The 21,503-nt window shown below is 48.8% G+C and overlaps 1 protein-coding gene across 4 annotated transcripts; it reads right to left on the reverse strand.

Annotated features, from left to right (window-relative positions):
• Nucleotides 1-626: 626 nt before the first annotated feature.
• On the reverse strand, nucleotides 627-20,610 carry PCYT1A (phosphate cytidylyltransferase 1A, choline). 4 transcript variants are annotated; one of them, XR_008825121.1, is made up of 10 exons: nucleotides 20,450-20,599; nucleotides 13,438-13,578; nucleotides 10,559-10,658; nucleotides 8,925-9,041; nucleotides 6,850-7,001; nucleotides 5,948-6,026; nucleotides 5,072-5,214; nucleotides 3,813-4,001; nucleotides 2,912-3,222; nucleotides 627-2,603 (listed from the first exon to the last, which is right to left on the reverse strand). XR_008825121.1 is itself a non-coding variant. In XM_056358149.1 (9 exons), exons 2-9 carry the CDS (start codon nucleotides 13,552-13,554, stop codon nucleotides 3,016-3,018), a joined length of 1,104 nt encoding a protein of 367 aa, XP_056214124.1. In that variant the 5' UTR covers nucleotides 13,555-13,578; nucleotides 20,474-20,610; the 3' UTR covers nucleotides 627-3,015. The 4 variants fall into 4 exon arrangements, 3 of the variants coding, with proteins under 3 accessions (XP_056214124.1, XP_056214123.1, XP_056214125.1); XM_056358149.1 differs by having other exon boundaries at nucleotides 627-3,222; nucleotides 20,474-20,610; XM_056358148.1 differs by having other exon boundaries at nucleotides 627-3,222.
• Between the last annotated feature and the right edge of the window lie 893 nt (nucleotides 20,611-21,503).

The raw sequence follows: 21,503 nt of genomic DNA on the forward strand, positions 1-21,503 counted from the left end.
CAATGCACAAAATCATGTAAATGCAGGTGTGTGCCATAATTTTCTCAAGCAGTTAAAAAACCTTCTCCTACAACTCCAAGCAATACGTTGTTAAAGTGCCACACTCTTCATGTCTTGCTTCTGCCAGCACCCTTGGCACCTTTCAGCTTTGCCCTGCTGCTGCTGTTGTCATCAGCAAATCCTCTCGCAGGGGCTGGCTGCTAGTGTCAGCAGCCTGACCCCCCAGATCCTAGGAACTGAAGCAGGGCTGTCCCACAGGAGCTGATGCCTCTAGATTCAGCAGCACCAAACTCCACACATTCTTCAACACATGCTAATGAAGTTTTATTTTTCCACTCTACCTCTTCATGCTTAATTCAAGCATGTCTCTTCCGGATGCTTCTTTTGAAGAGCGTGGGATGAGTTAGAGGTGTGCAGGACAGCCTTGAAGCAGCAGCACTGGGTATATCTGCAGGAAACAAGATGTTCCTGGAGAACCAGGCTCACATATTCTGTCCAGAGATCAAGCTCTGTCCTATTCCCGATAGGACAGGGCAGTGCTGGAGATGAGGCTGGTCCAGCCATCCAGAAGGAAACAAAAAACCAAAGGGGCAGGAAAAAAAAAAAAAAAAAAAGAAAAAGACTAGTTTGGAATTTGAGTGTCCGATTTAATTTAAGTGCAAGGAGGAAGCAGTAATTACTGGTTACAAGAAACAGCTCTGTTATTCCAAGCTACATGTAAAACCATGGCTGGCTGCTTACCAAGCACCCCAGGTTTTGCAGAGTGACCAAGAGATACATTAAGGTCTCTGTAGAACAAACCACCGTCCAAAACATCATTGTTATCCAAATTTACTGAACACCGTTGCATAACTTGTGTTTAAAACAGTAGTAAGGCTCTAAAGCAGCCTGGCCTTCATGATCTGGCTCAGGAAAGCAACACAACACCCATACTGAGGGGAAGGGTGAGGAAGGAAGGTGGGGAAGATGAGGGAAGAGAGAATGTGGGTGATATAAAGTAAGTGCTGTGCTCTACCACTTATAAACCAGGGGATTAACAACCGGCTTGTACAAAGTGACCATTAAAATGGCTTAAAATCTGTAGTAGCCAGCCATGCTCCCAGAGCCGTGCACGCTCCTGCTGAGAGGTCCAAGTGGCAGATGAGGCACCCCCCGAATACCCTTTCCCATACAGGCAGGCTCTAGCCTCAACAGAAGCACGGAGTCTCTGTCAAGCCTTTTGGGCAGCATGACAAAGGACCAGCAAGATATAAGCTGGGAGGAAGCACAGCCTGCCCCTACCACAGGGCCACTGCGTCCCCTGCAAGCATCACACTGTGCAGAGCCTGTGGCAGCACTTGGCGATTTGCCTCCTTGGACCTGCTGCTCCCCGCGCCCTGCATCCTGCTCTGAAGACCTCCTGCAGCATTGCTGACAGGGCTCCCTGCGGTCCTCTGCTCCCGCCATCGCAGGAGGATACAGGCAACTCAGCTCAGTAGCTCCACCAGGAGACAACGCGTATCGCAGGCAAACCTGAACAGAAAAGCAAGCGGGAGCTTCACAGCTACGAGGCAGCAAGTCCAGTCCCACCAGTGCTGGCCGCTGGGACAGAGTGCACCAGCCTGCTCTGCGCACCGGCATGCGGCACGGGGAGGGCGACTGCCTGCCGGGAGCCACAGGCCACAAAGCTCAGTGTTTGTTACAGACACGAAAGCAGGCACAACTTGGACCACGGTTTCAAACGAGCAGTTTACATGTTTAAAATCTTAAAAAGCTGCAGCGCTCTCAGATGCTTTCTGGCCTGCCTCAAGGAGCGGAGTAAGTGGGCACTAATTTGTGCATTTATTGCGCAAGCCGGGTCACACGGGACCAGGACCCTTCACTGGGGTAAAACGTGCCCTTTATCTGTCCAGCTGCACACACCAACACAGACAGCAAACTGGCTGTATGAAATCACGTTTTGTCCTTACAGCAGCGACTTCATGGCACCAGTGCAAAGGACTGCTCCAGCCCTTAGAGCACAGCAACTGAAACACAGACAAACATGCACAGAGCAGCGCTGGGGGGCAATTTGGACAGACAGTAAAACTCATTACACACCGGAGACTGGGACAAGGATATTCTCCAAGGAGTACACACATTTGTTTCCTACCTGGGCTCTCACACACGCAAGGAAATGCAAAACAGAGAGCAAGTGACCTGAAGCAAAGATTCATTCTCTTCTCTCCAACAGCAGCTGAGGGCTGAATTTTAGCTCAAGGTTTAGCAGTCCTGTTAAGATTAGCTGGAAAGGCCCTTCCCCTGCAGGCCCCATACAATTTGGAGCTGTGAATGCCGCACGATTAAGCGGTGTGCGACTCTATGGTACTGTGAGCTCTTCCAAGGTGTAACTCCTGCGTGCTAAGCTGGCAGCCCCCTACCAAGCACGTCCTCACTGTGACACACTGGGAAGCTCAGCTAAGAGGCACGTGAGCAGTGCTGGATAGATTCCTATCTGCTTCAGCGCAGCAGAGATGTCTCTGTTTCCTAGAAGCCTCTTTACACCACCGCTTCTTGCGTGCTCTCGAGGTCACGCTGGTTGAGGAACCGAGGGGTCTTTCGTTTGGCAGCGGCACGGATACTGCCTGGGGGTGGGGGGAATAAGACAGAGGAGCTGAAGGAAAGAAGAGACAGATGGGTCTTCCCACTCTCCCTCTTGCCTGGAGGTTTAACAAGGGAAAAGAAACCAAAACAAAAGCCACGCTTGAGTGCTATTCTTTGCGCTTTAAAAGAGCATTTTCTTAAAATATAAAAACCATCTTCCCCCTGGAAACCGCTAGAACATAAACATAAAAAGGGGATTTAGGGAGGAGAAGGGAGAGGAGGTTTTAATGTGCTTCCAGGCAGCAGCCCTTGCTAAGAGCAACGGGTGCCTCCAAGGCCCTGTGCTCACCGTCAGCCCTGTTCCTATGGCTCTCTCGCTCATTTAGAGTTCCCCAGTGGGTTCGGTCTTAGGATTTGGCGATTAGCGGTTCGCAGCAAATCCTGGCTGGCAGCTTAATCCTCTTCATCCTCGCTGATGTCATAGGTGACTGCAGACTCATTCCTGGAGCGGTTGGCCGGTGAGGAAGGAGGAGTCTTGGTTGAAAAGGGCCAGCGGAAGGAGGGAGACGGGGAGCGGTCATGTGTGGGGCTACTGCTGGGGCTCTGCTTTGGGCTGATGGCCTGCAGCATCCGGCCCTTGCCCTCCTTCAGCATGTGTTTCTAGCGATGGAAGCAGGAAGACAGTTAGCATGGCTCAAACAGCGATGGAAACGGACACTACTTACAGCTTGTGCAGCATTTTGAGTTGTTGGTCCCTTCAATGCTTCATGCCATGTAAGAGCAGAAAAAGCCCGAGCATCTGCCCTAGGCTTTGGAAATTGCACACAGTGTAATCACCACCCATTTTCAAGCACTTCTAACATGAAGTGCCTGTGATATTTACCCAGCAGCACAGGACAGCCTGGCAAAAACAAGTAGCTTCAGACTCATCCCAGGCCAGTGACAAAGTGACTGCCAGTCTCCTGGCCGCTCACTGGCCTGCAAGACACCAGCTGGAGTTTACAGGCCAGATTGTGGGACATGGGAGCTTTTCACATCACAACTATAAGCATTTTCCAGCTGGCAAGGGTGAGGGCTCCCTGTAAACAGGCTGCCCAAGCCTGGGACAACTTGTCTGGAGACTGGCAGCACATCAAGCACTGCACCAAGCTGTAAACTTTTGCTCTACAGACCGTGCGCTCCAGAAGCCCTACAACGACTGCCGAACTCTCCAAAATCCCCTTTCCCCTCTCCCCACAGAGGCTCCTTACCAACGCGCCTTCTGGGCCAAACATCTCCAGGAAATTGCCGATGAACTCCCGGGACTTCTCCTCCCACTTCTGAATGAGATCAATACTCTTCTCCTCCACTTTCTGGACAAATTCCTTTGACTTCTCCTCTACATCCTTCACCCTCTTTTTCACCTTATCCACACGCTCCTGGAGGTGATATTTCTTCTCCTGTACAGTAAGCGGTGGATCAGAATACAGCTCACCAGATCTGAGTGGTGACCACCTCTGCTCTGTGTTGTTACACTGAACTGCTGCTTAAGGCTCAGTATCTCCATTAGTCTTGTGACACTTCTCCTTCACTTCAGTGACACTTCTTCCTTAGACTAAATTGCAAACATAGTGGGGCTGTGAGACGCTTTGTGGCATCTCTTACTGGCACAGTACACAAAGCAAGACTAAACCCAGGGATAAGCATTATCTAATAGGAGTGCATGGAAGAGGGAAATGTTTACAAAATATACAGATTAGATTTGAGTGACCTGCTGTAGGTCTCTCTGCATATCACAACAGCACAAATCTTTTTGCTGGGTGTTTTTAAACAGAGGCAGAGTTACATGCCAAAGAGAGGCCAAGCAGCCATTACCTCTCCTGTTTAATTTTTGTATTTGATTGTATTTTAAAAAACAGGCATAGTATCTGAGTGATTAAAAAGGAAATGTTTACTGCTTTACTTCCAACATCAGAAGTGCCTTCTGTCATGTATTCTGCTTGTGGGCTAGAGCTGCTCAGCACAGGATCAGAGCATGTCCTACTCTCCTACCCAAGCACTGCTGCTCCTGCAGCTCCAGGAAGGGAACAGTACAGTGAGAACAGGATCATATTTTATCCTAACAAATGACTCTACCTTAAGAAGGTGGCTGAGGGAAGAGGAGAGACGTGAGACACAGCAGCTGCTGCCAAGAACAACCCATTCAATTCAAGGAAACACACGTTTTGCCACACACCCTGTCTCCAGCTCTTTCAACAGGTAAAATGTCACCAAGGCATTTCTGACAATGGATCAGTATTAGCAGAATCCAGTTCCTCTGGGTGTGTCCCAGAGGCAGTTCAGTTTTAGAGGCGGAAGAACTGTAATTACTGCTCCAAGGACACTGGTTTAGTACAACTGCTTAGCTCTGCGGAGTGGTCTTTTACTGGCATATGGCAGGCTGTGCTACCACTAGGCAAGATTCTACATCTCCACACTACGTGTAAGATTCTGCTTCACACAGCTTGTGGTGAGACACACTTCAACTCACGTTTATGAAGCTGACATTGAGCTCTTTAGCTGTGTAGCCCCGCTGCAGGTTCCGTCTGGCATAAACATCATAGTCCCGCACGATCCGGGTGATGATATCTGATGTTGAGATTCCCTCAGTCCTCTGAGTTGGTGCAAACATGCCTAAATTTGGGGAACAGGACCCAGGACAGCTGTAGCAAGACACACTGCACAAAGCTGCTGCCACCTCTATTAGGAAACAACCTCTCCTGTCAAGAGCTCATTTACCTAACTGTCCTCACACGCCACGTCTTTATCGCTGAATGTACAATACCAGGGTCCTCCTCTCTGGGACTATGAGGAAGACCTAAGACTAAAGCTTGTCAAAACACCCTGTCTTTTAATAATGAAAAGCTCTTCACTTCAGCTGGTTTAAACACTATTGACTATAATCCACGGCACATAGAACAGTGTGGTGACAAGGAGAGGACAAGGGGTCCTGCTGGTGGAGATATAAGAAGGTCTGACAACTGGGTTTGGATAGATTAAAATCAGCTGCACCCCCACTGAATTTTACAGCAAACAGCTAGAGCAGCCACTTTGCTAAGTTCATGAGTTTCTCCATTTGTGAGAATCTGTAAGCCAAACCGTAGTATTTTTTCAAAAGGTGGCTGTTAATTCAATCACAATAATTAAGACTGGAAGTTGGCTTAATGTTGAGCAGTGTGGCCTGCGACCTGGAACAGTCCTAGCCTTAGGAAATAGGGCCCAAAGCTGGGCTTCTTCCTGCCCTCAGAGCCTCCTGGGCAGATCTTGTTCCCAGAGGGGCACTGCTGCTTCCCTAAGCATAATCCTGCCATACAGGGACACAGCAGATCTTTGACAGGAAGCCCTGGAGAACCTCACCCAGACTCACCTGCTTCTTTTATATGCTTATAAACATCATCGCTGCCAGCAGAAGAATAGGGGATGTCATCATGTGCAACAAAGTCGATCTGAAAATTAAGAAAGCCATGTGAGTGAACATTTTATCTTGAATATGCAGGTCTCCTTTCTGTCAAAGGAGGCTAACTTTTCGCTCAACACCTCCACACAGGGGTGCAACAGAGAACAGTAAGACACTTTCCTCTGTTAAAAAGCAACACAGAGCCTTCCCGGGTTCTCACTGGCAATTGCATACCAATTGTAAGCACACATCTGAGAGGAAAGGCTGGGACTAAGGACGCAGCTATTTTAAGCTCCACAGAGAAATGGCATGTTAATGGCAACAAGAGTGACCTAAGCAAACTCCCTTGGAGACTCTTTCACCTCCCAAAGCAGTTCAACAGATGTCAGAGATTCCTTTCACTTTATTTTACCAACTGATAAAAGTTGGTAAGATAAAACTCTCAAGAAAGCTTGCCTGGTCTCCTGCTGCAGGGAAGCTGATTTAGATCCAAGCTGCTTCTGCTGTAAGCAGGGAGTTGGACCAGACGCTCCAGAAATTCCTTCCAACCCATGTTATCCACTCCCTACTGCATTTCACACCATCTGTAACCAGCATCAACTTCTCATGGAACGACAAGAGCCCTCTCAGGCTTTTTCACCATGTCACAATCTCTACTTTATTTTAACTCTACTTGCCAGCTCAGCAAATGCTTCTAGTCTCCCAAGAAACCCACTTCATTCCCATAACCCGGTTCATTTTACATTTAAGGAGTTTCAACAGAAACAGGTTGCTCAGGCAGAGGGCACCCCCATGGATGAATTCTTGCTGTAAACAACAAGCACAGACAGAGGCTGATCAAAATGCATAACAGATCAGATGTCACAAATTACCCTGTGCTCTGCCAGGAACTCAGGAGTGAGCGTCCACGGCGCATTTCTCACCACTTCATCCACATAGCGACAGTGCTGCACAGCATCATACCGTTCATTTTCATTCATTACCGTGAAGCCCTTGAAGTTATGGGTTAGCTCATCACTGCAGACTGAAGAAACAGGCAGGGAAGAGTGAGCCTGAGGTAAGAGCAATGCTTTACAGTAAAAGGACCTTGCACACACCCAGGCTAAAGCAGGCAGTGCCAGCTGCTGATGGAGACTGGTGTTGGCACTTTCAAACCCAGCTCTTTCACCCACAAAGCATCAGAAATGGAGCAGTGCAGGGCACTAAATTCCTGAGCAATTCCAGGCAGGCTGTTGGGGGAATTTCTGCCCAAGCTGGGGACCTGCACCCCAAGCCTGGAAGGTCTCTAACACCTACAATACTTACCAAAAAACCCAGTCAGTACAGAAGACAACTCTCCTCTATTAGACAGAAATCTGCTTTTAAACTTACGGATGTCTCAAGCTTGGAAACTGAAGCCCATGAAAAAAAACTGTCCAAGCTTCTGATTTCATAGAACATCATACCACAATCTAGCTCTTGGGAAGTTGTATTAAAACAAAGTATGAGTTCACAGCAAATAAAGTTAGCTTAATTATTACATTCTATGAGAAAGTAAATTAACAACTCTCTGTAATCTGCAATGTAAGACATTGAGAAGGAGGGAGTTTTATTTGTTTATCAGACTCAAAAGTAAATGAGGCCTTACCAGTCAGACTAGTAGTGGATATATTTATGTTCCAGACAAATAGATGATAAAAAGCGGGTGAAATTGCTCCCAGCTTGGAGCTAATTGTTTACTTGGGCTGCGGCCTCTTGTCTCAGTTCCTGGTGCAAGGGGAGCCGTTCATTGCCCTCCACCTCCTCACCACTCTCCCAGAGGCAGAGAGCGTGGTCACACACTTTGCTACATTAACATGTTAACAGTCTGACCTGAAATTATTTTCCTGTTTGATGTACAGCATTTATGTATATTGGGATGTCTTTCTGCCTGCGAGATTTCTAAGCTCAGTGCATTTTGTATGCCGGAGCAACTATTTCAGCTTTCCTCTCTCCCTTCCCCTTCCAGACACTACTGTAGCACACACAAAAAACCCTGCAGAAGTACCACCATAAAAATGCCCTCAGGAGCAAGTAAAACTGTAATAAGGAAACAAACCACATAAAGATGTTACAATTGCTCTGTTGTACGGTCAGAGTTCCATTTTGCTTCACGAAGCCAACGGTAGTTGAGAAAACCAGTTAAAGGTATTCGCATCTCTGATAAAGTTAACATCATCATGCAGCCTGACCAGAAGTCACCGCCTGACAAACAACATGCACAGCCTGACATGCCTTTAAGGTGGTGAAGGTACGGGCACAGAGGCGCTGCCTGGACAGAGGCCAGCATATTACAGCAGCCAGAAGAAAGGATTTCTTTTTTCCTGTTACATTCTTGAAGGAGGCCTGGCTGCAACACCTCTGCTAGATCCCCTCTGGAAGTCAGCAGGATATTCCTGGCATCACCTAAAGACTCTGGAACCTAACAGACAAAATGGGGAACTTTATTTGGAGAAATGGGGTCTTGCTGACTTCCATGTGGCCAGGCACATGCCCAAGGAACCACCGTGATCTCCATGCTCCTTAGCAGGACCCGTTTGGGATTAGCCATAAGCAATTCACAGCAGGGAGCTGAGGCAGGAGTGACTTGCAGGGTGATACAGGTACTGTTGCTCATTCTTTTAACTGTCTCATTCAAGAGGCAGATGCTCAGTAGTCTCTACTATATTTTGATACTTGGACGTGCAAATCACTGGTATGCATCACAAAACAGAGAGCTCAAATTAGAACAGCGTGATCAAAAACCTTTTCCTTAAGCACTCGTTTGGTACATACCCAACTCTCAACATATTGCAAGACAACTCCAACAACATTTGGGACAACTGAGGCCATAAAGACAAAAACCCTGCTATGCCATCCGTATGCACAACCACGGACGGAGGCAAACTGTACTCCTATGACAGCCAAAGTCAACAAGGTCACTCCTTACCTCCAACAATGAGGTATGTGTTTGGGAAGAGGTTCTTCGCTTGCATCAAGGCCCGGGCATGTCCAGAGTGAAACAAATCAAATATTCCATCAGCATAAACTCTGACGGGGCGATCCACTGTGCCAAAAGGACAGAGAGACATTTGTGAAGATGCCTTCCTGGAGAAGCAGCTGCTGCTCATGCCTACATTTGGGGATGTTCTGAAACTCATGGGGGCGTTGCAGAAAATTGGCAGAATGCAGAGCTGCAGCCAGGCAAGATTTGTGAAGAGAACTGGCTGGTTCTCTGCCTTCCCACACGGAAACAAACGCAGCTAGGCACAGAGCTGAAATACAACCATGTTCAAAGACAGACTCAAAGCCTACCAAATACCCACTGAAACAAGGTAAAGGGAGACCAACGGGAAAGCAAACCCTGAACATTTCCTTCCTATGGAAATCCAAATGAAGCGCATACTTTCTGCAAAGCAGAGAGCTACCAGAGGGGAATTGGCCCAAATGTTTCATAGGTGCCTGATTTCCCCGTCAGCCACGATGGCATCTCAAGATCTTTTCAGCATCATCCTCTGCAGCCCGCTGCCACAGCTATCAGTCTGGCTGAGGGACCAGACTGTTCTGACTCCCCATCACCAACACCAGCTCCCCTAGACCCATGAATTGTACAGCTCTATCAAAAAACCCAGCCAAACCAATCAAAGAAAAGCAGATAAAATTCTGCTGAATTGCTTGCATCATCAGCTAAATCCATAGATAAATAAGGAAGAACAAAACTTTCCTTAGGCCACCTCTGCCAAGGAAAATTGTAGCTCAGCTCTCTGAGGTCAGCACAGAGGTAAAGTGACAGTCTAGCACTGCCACGTACTGGTAGGAGGCTCCCTGACTTCTGGAACCACACAGGACCGCAGTCCTCTTGCTGCTAGTAACAGAGTGCCACACATTCTTGGTATCTGATGCACCTGAGAATGGCCTGCTGCTCTCTGGCCCGATTTAGGCAGACAGGCTCAGAGGAGTGGTGTGAGCAAAGGCACACCAAACCTGCATGGAAGAAAGGGCAGAGAGAATACCTAGCAGGAAAGCTGAAACCCATGGGTCTGGGCAGGGACCTGAAGGTAGCTAGAGACACAGCCTGGGAGACAGCAACAGAATGAGTTGATGCAAAGGCCGGGTTGTTAAGTTCAAGCTAAGCAGAGGAGTCAGTTTGAGGACAGCCTCTTACAATCACTTTTTAGCAAATCTACCTTTTGCAGACCTGAGACTGCAGGAGCTTTGTGTATGCCAGAAGAGGGCTGGTCCTGGCAGGCCTGCCTTTATGAAAGTACAGTCATTTTCAGATACTACTCTATAGTTGTCAGTGGCACAGGAAGAGCTAAAATACAAGCATTTATTTGTTTCATACAGTCTTACTGGTGAAGATATGTATGGCTGCTCACACACAGAGGCTCAAACTTCAGTTGTACTGGCAGGCCCAGTTCACATGGGAACAGTTAGTTAATCACCAAAGCATTAACTAAGTCACTGGCTGCAAACCTGCTTTGACACACAAGGTTGGTTCGGTCTCAGGGTTGTCACAATCACACACCCCAACTCCAAATCCAACATTTATACGATCCCCTTCCAGTCTGTTTTTTTACTTACAAGGGGTCCCTCTCATTGCTTCTTCATATGTTACTCGGATGTACGGCTTGCTGTAATCGATTTCCACTTCATCTGAAAAAGGAGCCGGTTCCCTCAGTCCCTAAACAGTCAGAGAAGGTTAGCTGTGAGAATGCAAAGGTGAGTGCAGTACATAGCAGCAGCACTGCCACTGCAGTGTCCTAGTCATTGAGTGACTCATTGTGTCTCTGCACAATTCAAACACATGTACTAAAAGACTAATTAGTCTTAAACCTCAAAACAGCCCTGCAGGGTGATTAGCCTGAATTTAGAGAGGAAGAGAGAGAGAAAAGTAGAGTTAAGAGGATGGTAGTCATACTGGACCCAAACAAAAAAACTGGTGGCTCAGATCTGCAGCTAATAAAACCAGACTTCTGGCAAACAGCAGTTCACAGCAGCACAAGCCAAGCTTCATGAAACTTCACTGTTGCAGCTCCAGCTATGCCCACCCAGGCAAGACCATCACTGTGCTGTGCCTCAGTGCTTGTGCCGTGATGTACAAATTGTAGCAGCTCCTTGATTTGAGTATAGGAATGAGCAGAAGAGCAATATCAACAGCAGCACTAATTCCTAGGGAACGTGTGCATCATCACCCATTTCTGAGCTATACGTAGTGAGAGACTGACCTCAGTCTGTGGCAGAATATCTCCAACTGCTGCAGGAAAAGCCCTCTATCTGCTAGCTTGACCACAGCAGTATGTTTAATCAGCAGCTGAAGTCCAGGTATTGTTTCTGGTCTCCTCTGAATGGAAACAAAACATTTGCCTTTCCCATAACAGAACAAACAGCTCAATTTCCTTCTAGCCAGGTGTGGGGCAGCAATGGATGTCTCTTTCCTGAGACAGAAGACTAATAAACAAGCTTGCATATCATTACAATAATACCTTCAAGCTGCAAAAAGCTAATCAGTAATTTCCTCTCTGGCTTCCTGCTCCATTGCGGCACCTTGCCATGGTCCCCAGCACCACCGCAACCAGAAAGACCACTGCTATTATTGCTAATGTCAATCCTTATTAGAGTGCTCAAGGCGAAGTGCGTAGGACAGCAATCACTGACCATTCAAGCAAACTGATACCGCTGAAAATTAACTTTCTGAGGCTCTAGTACCTGTGTTTCACACACCACCTCCTCTACCAGGATCCTTAACTGTTAGTAAAGCCTGCAGGTCTCTCCTTTCATCACTGCCATTATATCTGGCACTCGTGAATAAAAGCTGTTTCTTTTCAGTTCAGTTGGCACATACCTGATATGAAGCTAGGAATAAAAGCATAAAAATACTCTACCAAAATTATCACAGAAAAACATTCTCAAAAGCTCCTGCCAGAGTCTTGCTCTTCCTCTGCAGTGGCTACAAGGGTCAGGACTCAACCTGATGTAAACAATACAACAGGCTCATGCATTAGCAGACTCCTTACCACAACCTGCTGCTGAGCCCCACTGCTTCAGGGGAACACTCTGCCAGCCAGCTGTTTAGCTGGGAGTGGTAAAGCCTTCAAGGTAACGTCACTGGCAACATTATTACTCTTGCTATAATAACCACATCTTTCACAAAAGGAAGAAAAATAGAAATCTTTCATCAGGAGGTCTGCATTAACCCTGTGGGGAAGAAAAGCCAGGAAGTTTAGAAAGTGGCTAGATATTACTTGCCTTGTGCTGTTCATAGGTGTTTTATTCCTAATACAGGACAGACACCAACTTGAACAGCAAGTGATTCCCACAGAATAACCTGCATACTTCTCTTTCCTTACTGAAATACATGGTGGGGTCTTAAAAAGGGACAGAGTGGGTTTTGCCAATAGTCAAGGATATAAAGACTCTGTGGGATAAGTCATGCCAACAGCTCAGGCCTCCATTCCCAGCACTTGCCTCCCCAATTGTCACTGCTGGTGCTGATCTTACTTCACTACCATCTGTCAAATGCTCTGGGACAGGACTGAAGTACTCCTGAAGAGCAAAACATAGTTATCAAAGAGGAAAGCTACAACACATCACCGTATTTTGCCAAGGACTATGACCTCCGTATGACGTGGCTGGTAGTTGGCTTTTGACAGAGATAAGGAGAGAGCAACTAGTGCACGTGATAGGCAGGACAGCCCCAGGAACAGGGCAGAGAAGAGCTGTAAAAAGCCCATCATCGCAATACTGTTGCAAGGACAAGTTAAAGTCAGCCCTTCCCACTACCATTAACTGGCACAGACACCCTTTAGAAGAGACTCCACTGGCTTTAGCTTGTTAAAGCCATCCCAAGGTTGATTTAGGAGAAATCGTTTTGGTTGGTTGGGTTTTTTTCTGAACACTCCCAAAGTACCAGCAACATAAATGCAGTCTCCTGCCAGACCAAGAGAATCAAACAAACAGTCATTTTCCCGGTGTTTCAGAGTGTGGATTCGATAGATTGCTTCTGCAGGTGCTTACAGGCTTCAGACCCTCCTGCAGTTCCCCTGACTTGAGCAGGATTGCCTTCCGCAAGGTGTGCGAGTTGTTAGATGCTTGTTTGGAGTATCTCTCTATCCTGCTGGGTCACTTAAGAAAACCCACCTGTGAGAGATGAATGCTTACTCCTCCACGGATATCTATATGCATGCCTGTTCAGGTTCAGCTTAAGTGACTACAAACAAGCAAGACACCACAGAAGTAGCTTAGTGACGCTTGCCTCAGACCTAATTTAAGCCCACGCTGTAAGTATTAGTATGAACAAAGGAAGATTTCAAGCTGGCTTTGCAAGAAGGATAGCTACTGTCATTCACTTCTTCCCCCCGCCCTTGTTTTCTGTGTCCACAGAAAACCCATCACATTTCTCTTTCTGCTGTTATGGTTCAATGTCCTGATCTCACCTAAAGCTCCTATCTCTGCTTACTTACGAGTGAACGCCGGGACATTTTTGGAGGGATTCCATCCAGCTCTGTCGCCCCATTGGGGCCAGATCCATCTTTTCTTCTTTTTCGGGAATTCAATCTGGAGGAGGTTGGCGGCTCCATCTTACCAAGCACGTCCAGTAAGAACTGGAACAAAATTAAGGGGGTGGGGGTGAAGAAGAAGTGATATTTCTCAGCTCCTCCAAAGCAGAATCAGTCAACAGCAGGCACAGTGTACAGAAGGTCAGCACAAAGACACAGCCACCTAACAAGGGGCTTAGCCAGTTGTATTTGGCATCAGCTGCCAAGGCTTGACAAACGGTGCCTGGTGGGAATACTGAACTATTTAATGCAACTCAGAGCTGTTCTGCAGAGAGAAGCGTGCAGCAGTCAGCCGTCTGGAGAAACTCGCACAACAGTTGCAATGCAAATTATAAATCATTACTACAAGGCTAATTATGCCATTTTAGCATCTGAAAAGCAACCTAAGGATTAAGGCATGCCCAGTCCACGTTCACCCCTCCCCCAGCTCTCATTTTGATGAATGTAAACACCCTTCTAGCCTTCTGTGCCCCTCCTTCCCCCTATAGACAGCTGGAGGGTGTGCTGCATCCCTGTAGAATCCTGATGTGAGGAAGCAGCAGGTTTAAGCAGAAGGACCAGGGTAAGGGAAGGCATGCAACCCATGGTCATAACTTAAAATAACCAGCTGGCTTGCTCTTTGCTTTGTTGTTTGGGTACACCCAAGCTGCAGCTCCCCAGTGGGGACAGCTCACCTTGGGATGGCTGCCACCATGCTCCCCTCTCATTCCCTGTCTCCACTGCAGTGGTGACTCAGGCGATGTTGAAGCAGTTGCTGACACCACATTAGGGCACACTTACTTCTGGCACTTTATGTACCAGGCTGTAATTAGCGGTGGCTCAGCTGAACTGCTTCTGCAATGAACAGACAGACCGGCCACCAGTTTGGGCAGAAATTGTGCTGGCTATCTGGAAATAAGTGGTCTGTGCTTTTGAGCTGGAGTCATTGTATCTTCCTAAACAGGCCCTGGAGCATTAGGAAGCCCAGCACCTCACACAACTGAAGCAAAGCTAGGGGTTTATAGAAAGGCATGGCAGCAAACATCCCCTTTTCAGCTGCTGCAGGAGTTAGAAACGTGCTAGATTTGCAAAGTTTATAATTTAAGAGCAGCATTATCTCTGTTGCTCACTTGAAGTGTGCAGCTCTCCAGTGCAGCAAATGGTACTTCTGACCTGCCATTTCTGAGAGCAGCATGACCCCTCCGCCCAGGAACGATGCTTACATGTGTGCCTCAACCCCCTAATAATAAGAGCTATGTGGAATTTACAATGTCTCCCCACCCACAGGTAGTGGGTGTGTTGGAACACATTAGGTGGGGCAAGTATGAGGTATGAGAAAGGGCAGACGTCCCTCTGAACACCATCCCTCTCCTTGTCAGAGGGTCTCTGCTGAGTGTTCCTGCTTGGAACAAGCTGGGTCCATCCTCAGTGAGGGCCACTGGGCAAAGCTCTGCTGTTCAGCAATCAAGAAGGGTGGGCTTTGTGAAAGAGAGCTGTTAAGAAGCAGATTTAGTGATCAGACTTACTCAAGCACAAATTCCTCCAGATTAAGGAATGTTCCAAAGTAAGGAGTCAAATGCAGTTTAATAACAGGCAAACATACCATTCTCCCCACCTAGCATCAACAAGCTGGTACCTTACAAACAGCGTTAGGTTCAAACAGCGTTGAACTGGTTTTGGGCTACATGCACATATCCCAGCCTGCTCTGCTAGACCTAACACAATGCACCAAGAACAGGAGAAGAGAATCTTAGGTGAGTGGGGAGCCAACAAAATATTGAGAAGACAAAAGTGACAGGGAAGAGCAGCCACAAGGACATTTCAGCAATGCATGAGCCATCCAGCACTCACTCCGTAAGGCCTGCAAGTCAAGATTGCCAAGTTTCCTACATTCCAGTAATCAATTTACTATTTCCTAACAACAGACATGAGTGTGCAAGAGCAATCTTGGGCAAATAGAGTTTGCAACCCTGAGCTCCAAGTCTTCAAACACAAACATTTAACTTCCAGGCAAGATCTGTGCTATAAATGCAGCAGCCTCCAGAGCAGAGTGCCTCTGTGAAATAATTCTTAAGTTTTGCAAAGTGCCATCTTGTAAGCACACTCCATATCAGTTATTTACGTCACCCCCATGGTCCTAGCAGAAACCATCCAGTTCACAGAAAGCAACAGACCTCTGTCTCTGGTTCAAATAACCCCAGCATTCATAGAGGCAGTGGGGGGAAACAACAACAGATTTTCTTGTTATTTGGTCAAAGTAACTTCACTTTGCTTCAAGCCACCTGTTGGTCTTTGACCACTTACTTTTCTTTCCTTTGGAGAGACTGAAAAGGTCTGTTAATTTGCTGAACACAGTTGATCCGAACCACCTCCCAGCAAAACATTTAAAAGTATTGGCAGAGGCTTTGGTGTTGAAGTACGGACATAACAGCCTCCACGCACAAACAGGTGAAGCTCCTTCCATGTTAGCTTGGCCCATCAGAGCAACCAGACTTCTCTGCACACAAGTACATTCTCTGCTGAATTATCAACAGCATCTTGCAGATGCTTATGGCCAGCCAAAGAACCGCATGATACAGCACAGCGCAACATCGTGCTTTATGCTGATGTACACCAGCACTGTCCAAGCCCAGGAGAAATCTCCACAGCTTCTTCCAACCCATTCCACACCCAACCATCCGCCTTCCTCCACCCTAACTCACTCTTTCACTTCTCAGGGTATACGTAGTCAAATGATGGCAAGCAATAGCTTAAGCAAATGGATTTGCTTTGCACTAAATAAGCAGCAGTGGTCAGACAGCACCAGCCACCCTGCAGCAGCAGCAGCTCCACCTGACGTACCAAGGCAGAAATGTGCTTCAAGGATGGCATAAATATGCTCCATCTACTCTGATCTTACAGGCCAGATGTTGCTGAAGGAGTCTCTGCAGTGTCCAGAGAGCTGGGCTGTGTACCTCATGAGTGACACAGCTCTGCTAATTACTCAAATTAATGCAGAAATTAAACAGTAATTTTACCACTCTTCAGAACTTTAAAACATCTGTCCTTTGGCTAATGCATTTCTGGGAAGTCCTCCCAGCACCAAACTTGTATTCATTAAAAACTGGGAACACATTGTTTTTAAAAACAAACCATACCTTACTGTGCTAGAACTACTAATCTTAGAATGTTTAATTTTGACCCAAGTGACTAAAATAGCACCCCAAACAATTACTTACTAACAATGGGATCCAGCATCTGCAGCTGAGCTTAACACATGAGCACACAGCTTTGCTTCCCCAAATGCATAAAACACTGTTCTAAAATTAATTAACAGTTGCAGCAGATGGGGAAAGGGAAAGAGAAGATAACTCTAAAAGCTCATTCTAAAAAACTCCAAGATAAAAAAAATCAGGTGTAAACAGAAGAGCCCTAATCTAAAATATTAACATCATTCTATTTTGTTTAAGGCATCACCCTCCTGTGTTACTGAGTCTGTGCTGAACATGAGAAACTGCTCACAAGGAGCCAAGTTAGAAGTGCCCCATTTGGGAAAGCCATGGGCAAATCACAGTCTCTGCGCAACTTCACGAAACACTCAGGGCTCTGCTTCTGAAACTTATTTCTTTGATGCATACCCTGTTATCAAAGCAGCACCTTGCACTACCCACCAGGTAGCTCAGTGAGAGAGTGAGTGCTGCATGAGCTCTGTGAGGAGCAGACTGCCAGATGGGAGAAGAGTTGCTCTCTCACTTTCTCCAGTTCAGAGACAACTGGAAGAGTTGTCCAGGAATCACTGAATCCCACTGAAATGCAACCACTTCTGGGAGGGAAGAAGGACAAGCACTGATTACCACAAAGGAAAAAAAATATAGGTAGTTTATACAGGCAAGGAAGGAATTTAAAAATTCTCCCTTAGTGTGAATACACTGCACCACCATCTGAGCTGGAATTTAACCATAGCACCAAAGTTAACACCTCTGGCACACTGAAAAGGTCAGAACAGGCATGGCAAATCTCGGCTAGCCAAAGCCTTATCTCACTGTCTGCATCTTCATGGGCAGCACTGATGTTTTGTTTAGCCTTGGTGGTGTCAGAGAACCACCCGCCTCACACTACACTGGAGAAGCTGACCAGATATTTCTCTACCCTAAGCATTCTGATGGCATGAGGACCTGGCCCATCTGTATTCTTTGTATTTTGATGTCCCGAGGAACTTCTTGAAGATCATTACTTGCAAATCTACTTGCAGTAGAACGATTTCTTCTGCCACTTCCACTGCTTCTCACTTGCAGACTTACATGCAAAATAAATACTGCTACTTAAACTCAAAGCCTGTGCAAAAAAAGAGCTGACTGCAACAACTCAGTAAATGCTCCAGCCCAAACTGCTGCATTTCCCACCGAGGATCCGAATCAGCACAAGACTGGCAGGCTGAACCAGCAAGGCCCCTCCAACACCTACAGCTCCCAGGCTCCCCGGGCACCACTGCCCGCTCCCAGGCTCCTCTATCAATCTCTGAACTTGGAAGGCATTGGCACAGTAAGATGTGACTGTCACATGCTGCTTTGCCTACAAGATCATTCCACTTCACAAGAGCAAGCTATTTCTCTTTTGCTGACTCATCTGCAGGCAAATACTACTAAACTTTGCACTCTGCCAGCTGTCTGCAGAGAATTGCCTTGACACATCGACAACACGTAAGTGAGAGGCTCAAGAAAAAGGAAGAAGTCCTGTCACTTCAGATAATTCCCCTGCCAGGCTGTGAAGTACCCAAATGACACCCCACTCTTCAGTCATGGGGAGAAGGCAATCCTTCTCCTGTTCTCCACGATCTCCAACTCCCAGTTTACCATTAACCTTACTGGTGTGCATCCCTGTAGAGATCTGTTGCAGACAGAAAGACTCAAAGAGGTTAATGACAGGAGACTCATCACAGACTCCTCGATAAACTGATGAAAGCATGTTGACAAGATGAGGGTTAACCTGTACCTAATTACTGGGAAAGATCAGGATCTCCCTTCAATCTGGGCTTAAAAATCTTGCCCAATATCCAAGGCAACATTCCCAGCCCAGGCTTGCCAGGCCCAGCTCTGGCCCCATCTCCAGACAGAGAGCATCTGCTTAGAAATGGAGTGCTAATGGCTGCGACCCAGCTTGCTCACCTCTAGAGAAGACTGCGACTCTCACCAGCACCGCTGCTCTCCCCACAATCAGCACCTGCTCTATCTAGATGGTCTAAGCCCACGAGCCCCTTATAAAGTTTACTAGAGGATCTGGCAGGCAGAGTCCTGCTTACCCCTAAAACATAGGCTGCTTCAGCTACTCTGGCTGAGCAAAAGCAACTATCCTGCGGCATATTAATAGCCACATTAATGTATACAAGGGACAGTTCAGCCAGTGCCACAGACTGGTCCAACAGTATCCAGACCCAGACCTTTGCTATACTGGCTAAAACAAACTCCCAAGCCTTGCATCCCCTACTGGGACACACAGGCTGAGTGCTGCTATGAAACACACAAACCCAGAGAAACTGCTGGCAAGACCTTCTCCGTGAATTCACAGCCCTTCTGGGTATACCATAATCCCGAGGCACCGAGTGAGCATCCTGGCATGCAAAGAAGTCTCTGCTGTGGTTAGTGTAGCAGCAAGCGTAGGCTTTATGCAGAGTATCAGAGAAGATCTGGAGCCTGCCCAGGGACAATAAAGTGCAAGGATGGGTGGTCACTCCATCCTGACTTCTGTGTTAAGCTGCATCGTGTTGTGTTTTCAGCATATAACAACAGAGCCTTCTGAGCCTTCAGGAGGCAACCTCCCTTAGTAGCTTTACACACCCATACCAAATCCTTGCTCCAACAGTTATTGTTTGTGGCTCATTCCACAGTAAATTCAAGACAATTACAATCCAGATCTTGGACCATGAAACTTACAAGTCACAAATTTGAATAATTCTGTACATACAATCAATTCCTTCAGGAAATTAAGCATGGGTATTTCTCATCTGAATTTCAACAGCAAATACAGCGGCCGTCCTCAGGCCCAGGAGTCCTGTAGATGGAAACCCAGCAGCACCTGCTTCTGATCACACCAGTCTTTGCCAACTGCATGCTGGGGACCCGGTGCTGCAACAGCACAGGGTGGGGACAGAGTAGGGAAGGCCACCTGCAGCATCCTGCACCTCCCTCCACAGCCAGCAAGGGCTACCAAGGAGCATGGCAGCTCTCAGGATTCCTGCAGACTTTAAATCCAATTACAAAACCATTAATCAGGGCAGCCAGGACTTTGGTGGACACAAAAAGCAGGTTGGAGAGGACGTGTGCCTGCACGGCGGCTGGGCCACACCTGCCTTCCCCACAGTCAGGGCACCTCGTTGCTCTTCTCCTCTCTCCCCTGGCCTTGGCTGCGTCCCCTACGCCAGGGGATGTTCCCCCTCAAGCTGCCACGCTCCCAGCCCTGGGGGTGCACTCCAAAAGTTCCCCCCAGCATCTGCTGCTGCCTCCCCTCAGCCGCTTCTGCCCCCCACCGCCAGTCCCGAGCCCCTGCCTCTCCCCGGCACCCCCCCAAGGGGACGCAGCACCCCACGCCCTCCCCCCCAGCAGACATTGCCCCCCTCGCCCAAAGCCAAGTGCCCGGTGTGTCCCCCAGCCAGCACCGCCGTGCCCCCCTGCCCCGCACCCAGGCGGGGCTGCCCACGCCTGTGCCTGCGGGGGAGGTGGCGGGGCGGGACCCCGACAGACCCCGCAGGGACAGTGTGCGGTGCCCCCGTCCGCCTCCAACCGCGGCCCGCCCGCCCCCAGCCCCTGCGGCGGGCACCCCTCGGGTCCCACAGCGAGCGCCCCGACCCCTGCTTCCCCGGCGACAGCCTCCAGCGTCCCCCCAGCGACATTCCCCCCAGGCCCGCCACACGCCCCAGCGACAGGCCCCGGTGCCCCCACGCTCCCCACCGACGCCCCCCTACCAACGAGCCGCCGGCAGCGCGCACCTCCGCAGCCCGGCCCGGCCCCACCGCCGGAGCCGCCCCCGGCCCCTCCCTGCTCCCGCCAACGCCAACGGGGCGGCGGGCGGAGCCGCTGCGCGTCGGCCCGGGCCGGCAGGAAGGGACCGGCCGAGCGCCGCGAAGCCGCGCCCCGGGAAACCGCACCCGCAACCTCCGTTCCGGCTCGCAACGGCGCCCCCCGCGGCTGGGCCGGCCTCACAGGGGCGCGCGTGCCGCGGGTCTCCGCGCTCGGCCCGAGGGCCGGCAGCGGGGGAACGGGCCCGGGAGGGTTGCTGGTGCGGCCCACAGCCTGCCCCGCGGCCTTCGGGCGTCAGCCGTGAATGCCGGGGTTTATGGAAGGGGGGAGGCAAGCAGCCCCGGCTCCCCTGGGCCGGGCTCGCCCTGCCCGTGGCAGAGCTGCTCGGTCACCCTCCGGGGAGGACACGGCTCCCCCTACCCACCCCAGGCCTCGGTGAGGGCAGCCGGAGCTGAGCAGCCACGGCCTCACACCTGCTTTGTACAACACCTTTGCGAAGCAGCTGTTAAAACCCTCCAATGTGGAGCGAGTGCAAGGTGAAACAAATCGTTATTTAATCACCACAACTTCATAAAAGCATCAAAACACGTCTGAGGGCATATACTTTCTCCTGGCAAATGTATTTGTGTGTGGGGTTTCACTGTTCCCCACAACTTGCACTCCCAGGCTTGCGCACCAACCTGATAGCGCCGTGACGTCTCTGCAGTTCCCTTAATGCGTGACAGCCGCAGGTAGCGGCAAAGCAGCCGGGGGAAGTCACCTTCTATTTCCCATCAGAGGAAAACGAGAGCAAGCCACTTTCAAACAAACGTAACAGAGAAACAGGAGTGGGCTGCCTCCGGTGTCGTAGCCGAAAGTGCAGTTCTAGAAGATGCATCATCATTTTTTACTCCCCCGTTTTCCAAGCAGTGCATGGGCAGATCACAGCGGTGCATTCTGCTCTAACAGTCGGTGAGGGCAGGATTCATGATTCACCTCACCCAGCCTCGGCACTCTAAA

This window comes from Falco biarmicus, chromosome 13 (assembly GCF_023638135.1).
Source record: "Falco biarmicus isolate bFalBia1 chromosome 13, bFalBia1.pri, whole genome shotgun sequence".
Classification (NCBI taxonomy): Eukaryota; Metazoa; Chordata; class Aves; order Falconiformes; family Falconidae; genus Falco; species Falco biarmicus.

What these genes read in the sequence shown, in the direction of transcription:
- PCYT1A (XM_056358149.1), bottom strand. Translation starts at nt 13,554, where the DNA reads ATGGAGCCGCCAACCTCCTCCAGATTGAATTCCCGAAAAAGAAGAAAA. An exon ending in AGTTCCTGGCAGAGCACAGG is followed by an intron (nt 6,027 to 6,849) that starts GTAATTTGTGAC and finishes CTTAATTTTCAG; the next exon opens with ATCGACTTTGTTGCACATGA. An exon ending in TCAATGTCAGCTTCATAAAC is followed by an intron (nt 4,002 to 5,071) that starts GTGAGTTGAAGT and finishes CTTACTGTACAG; the next exon opens with GAGAAGAAATATCACCTCCA.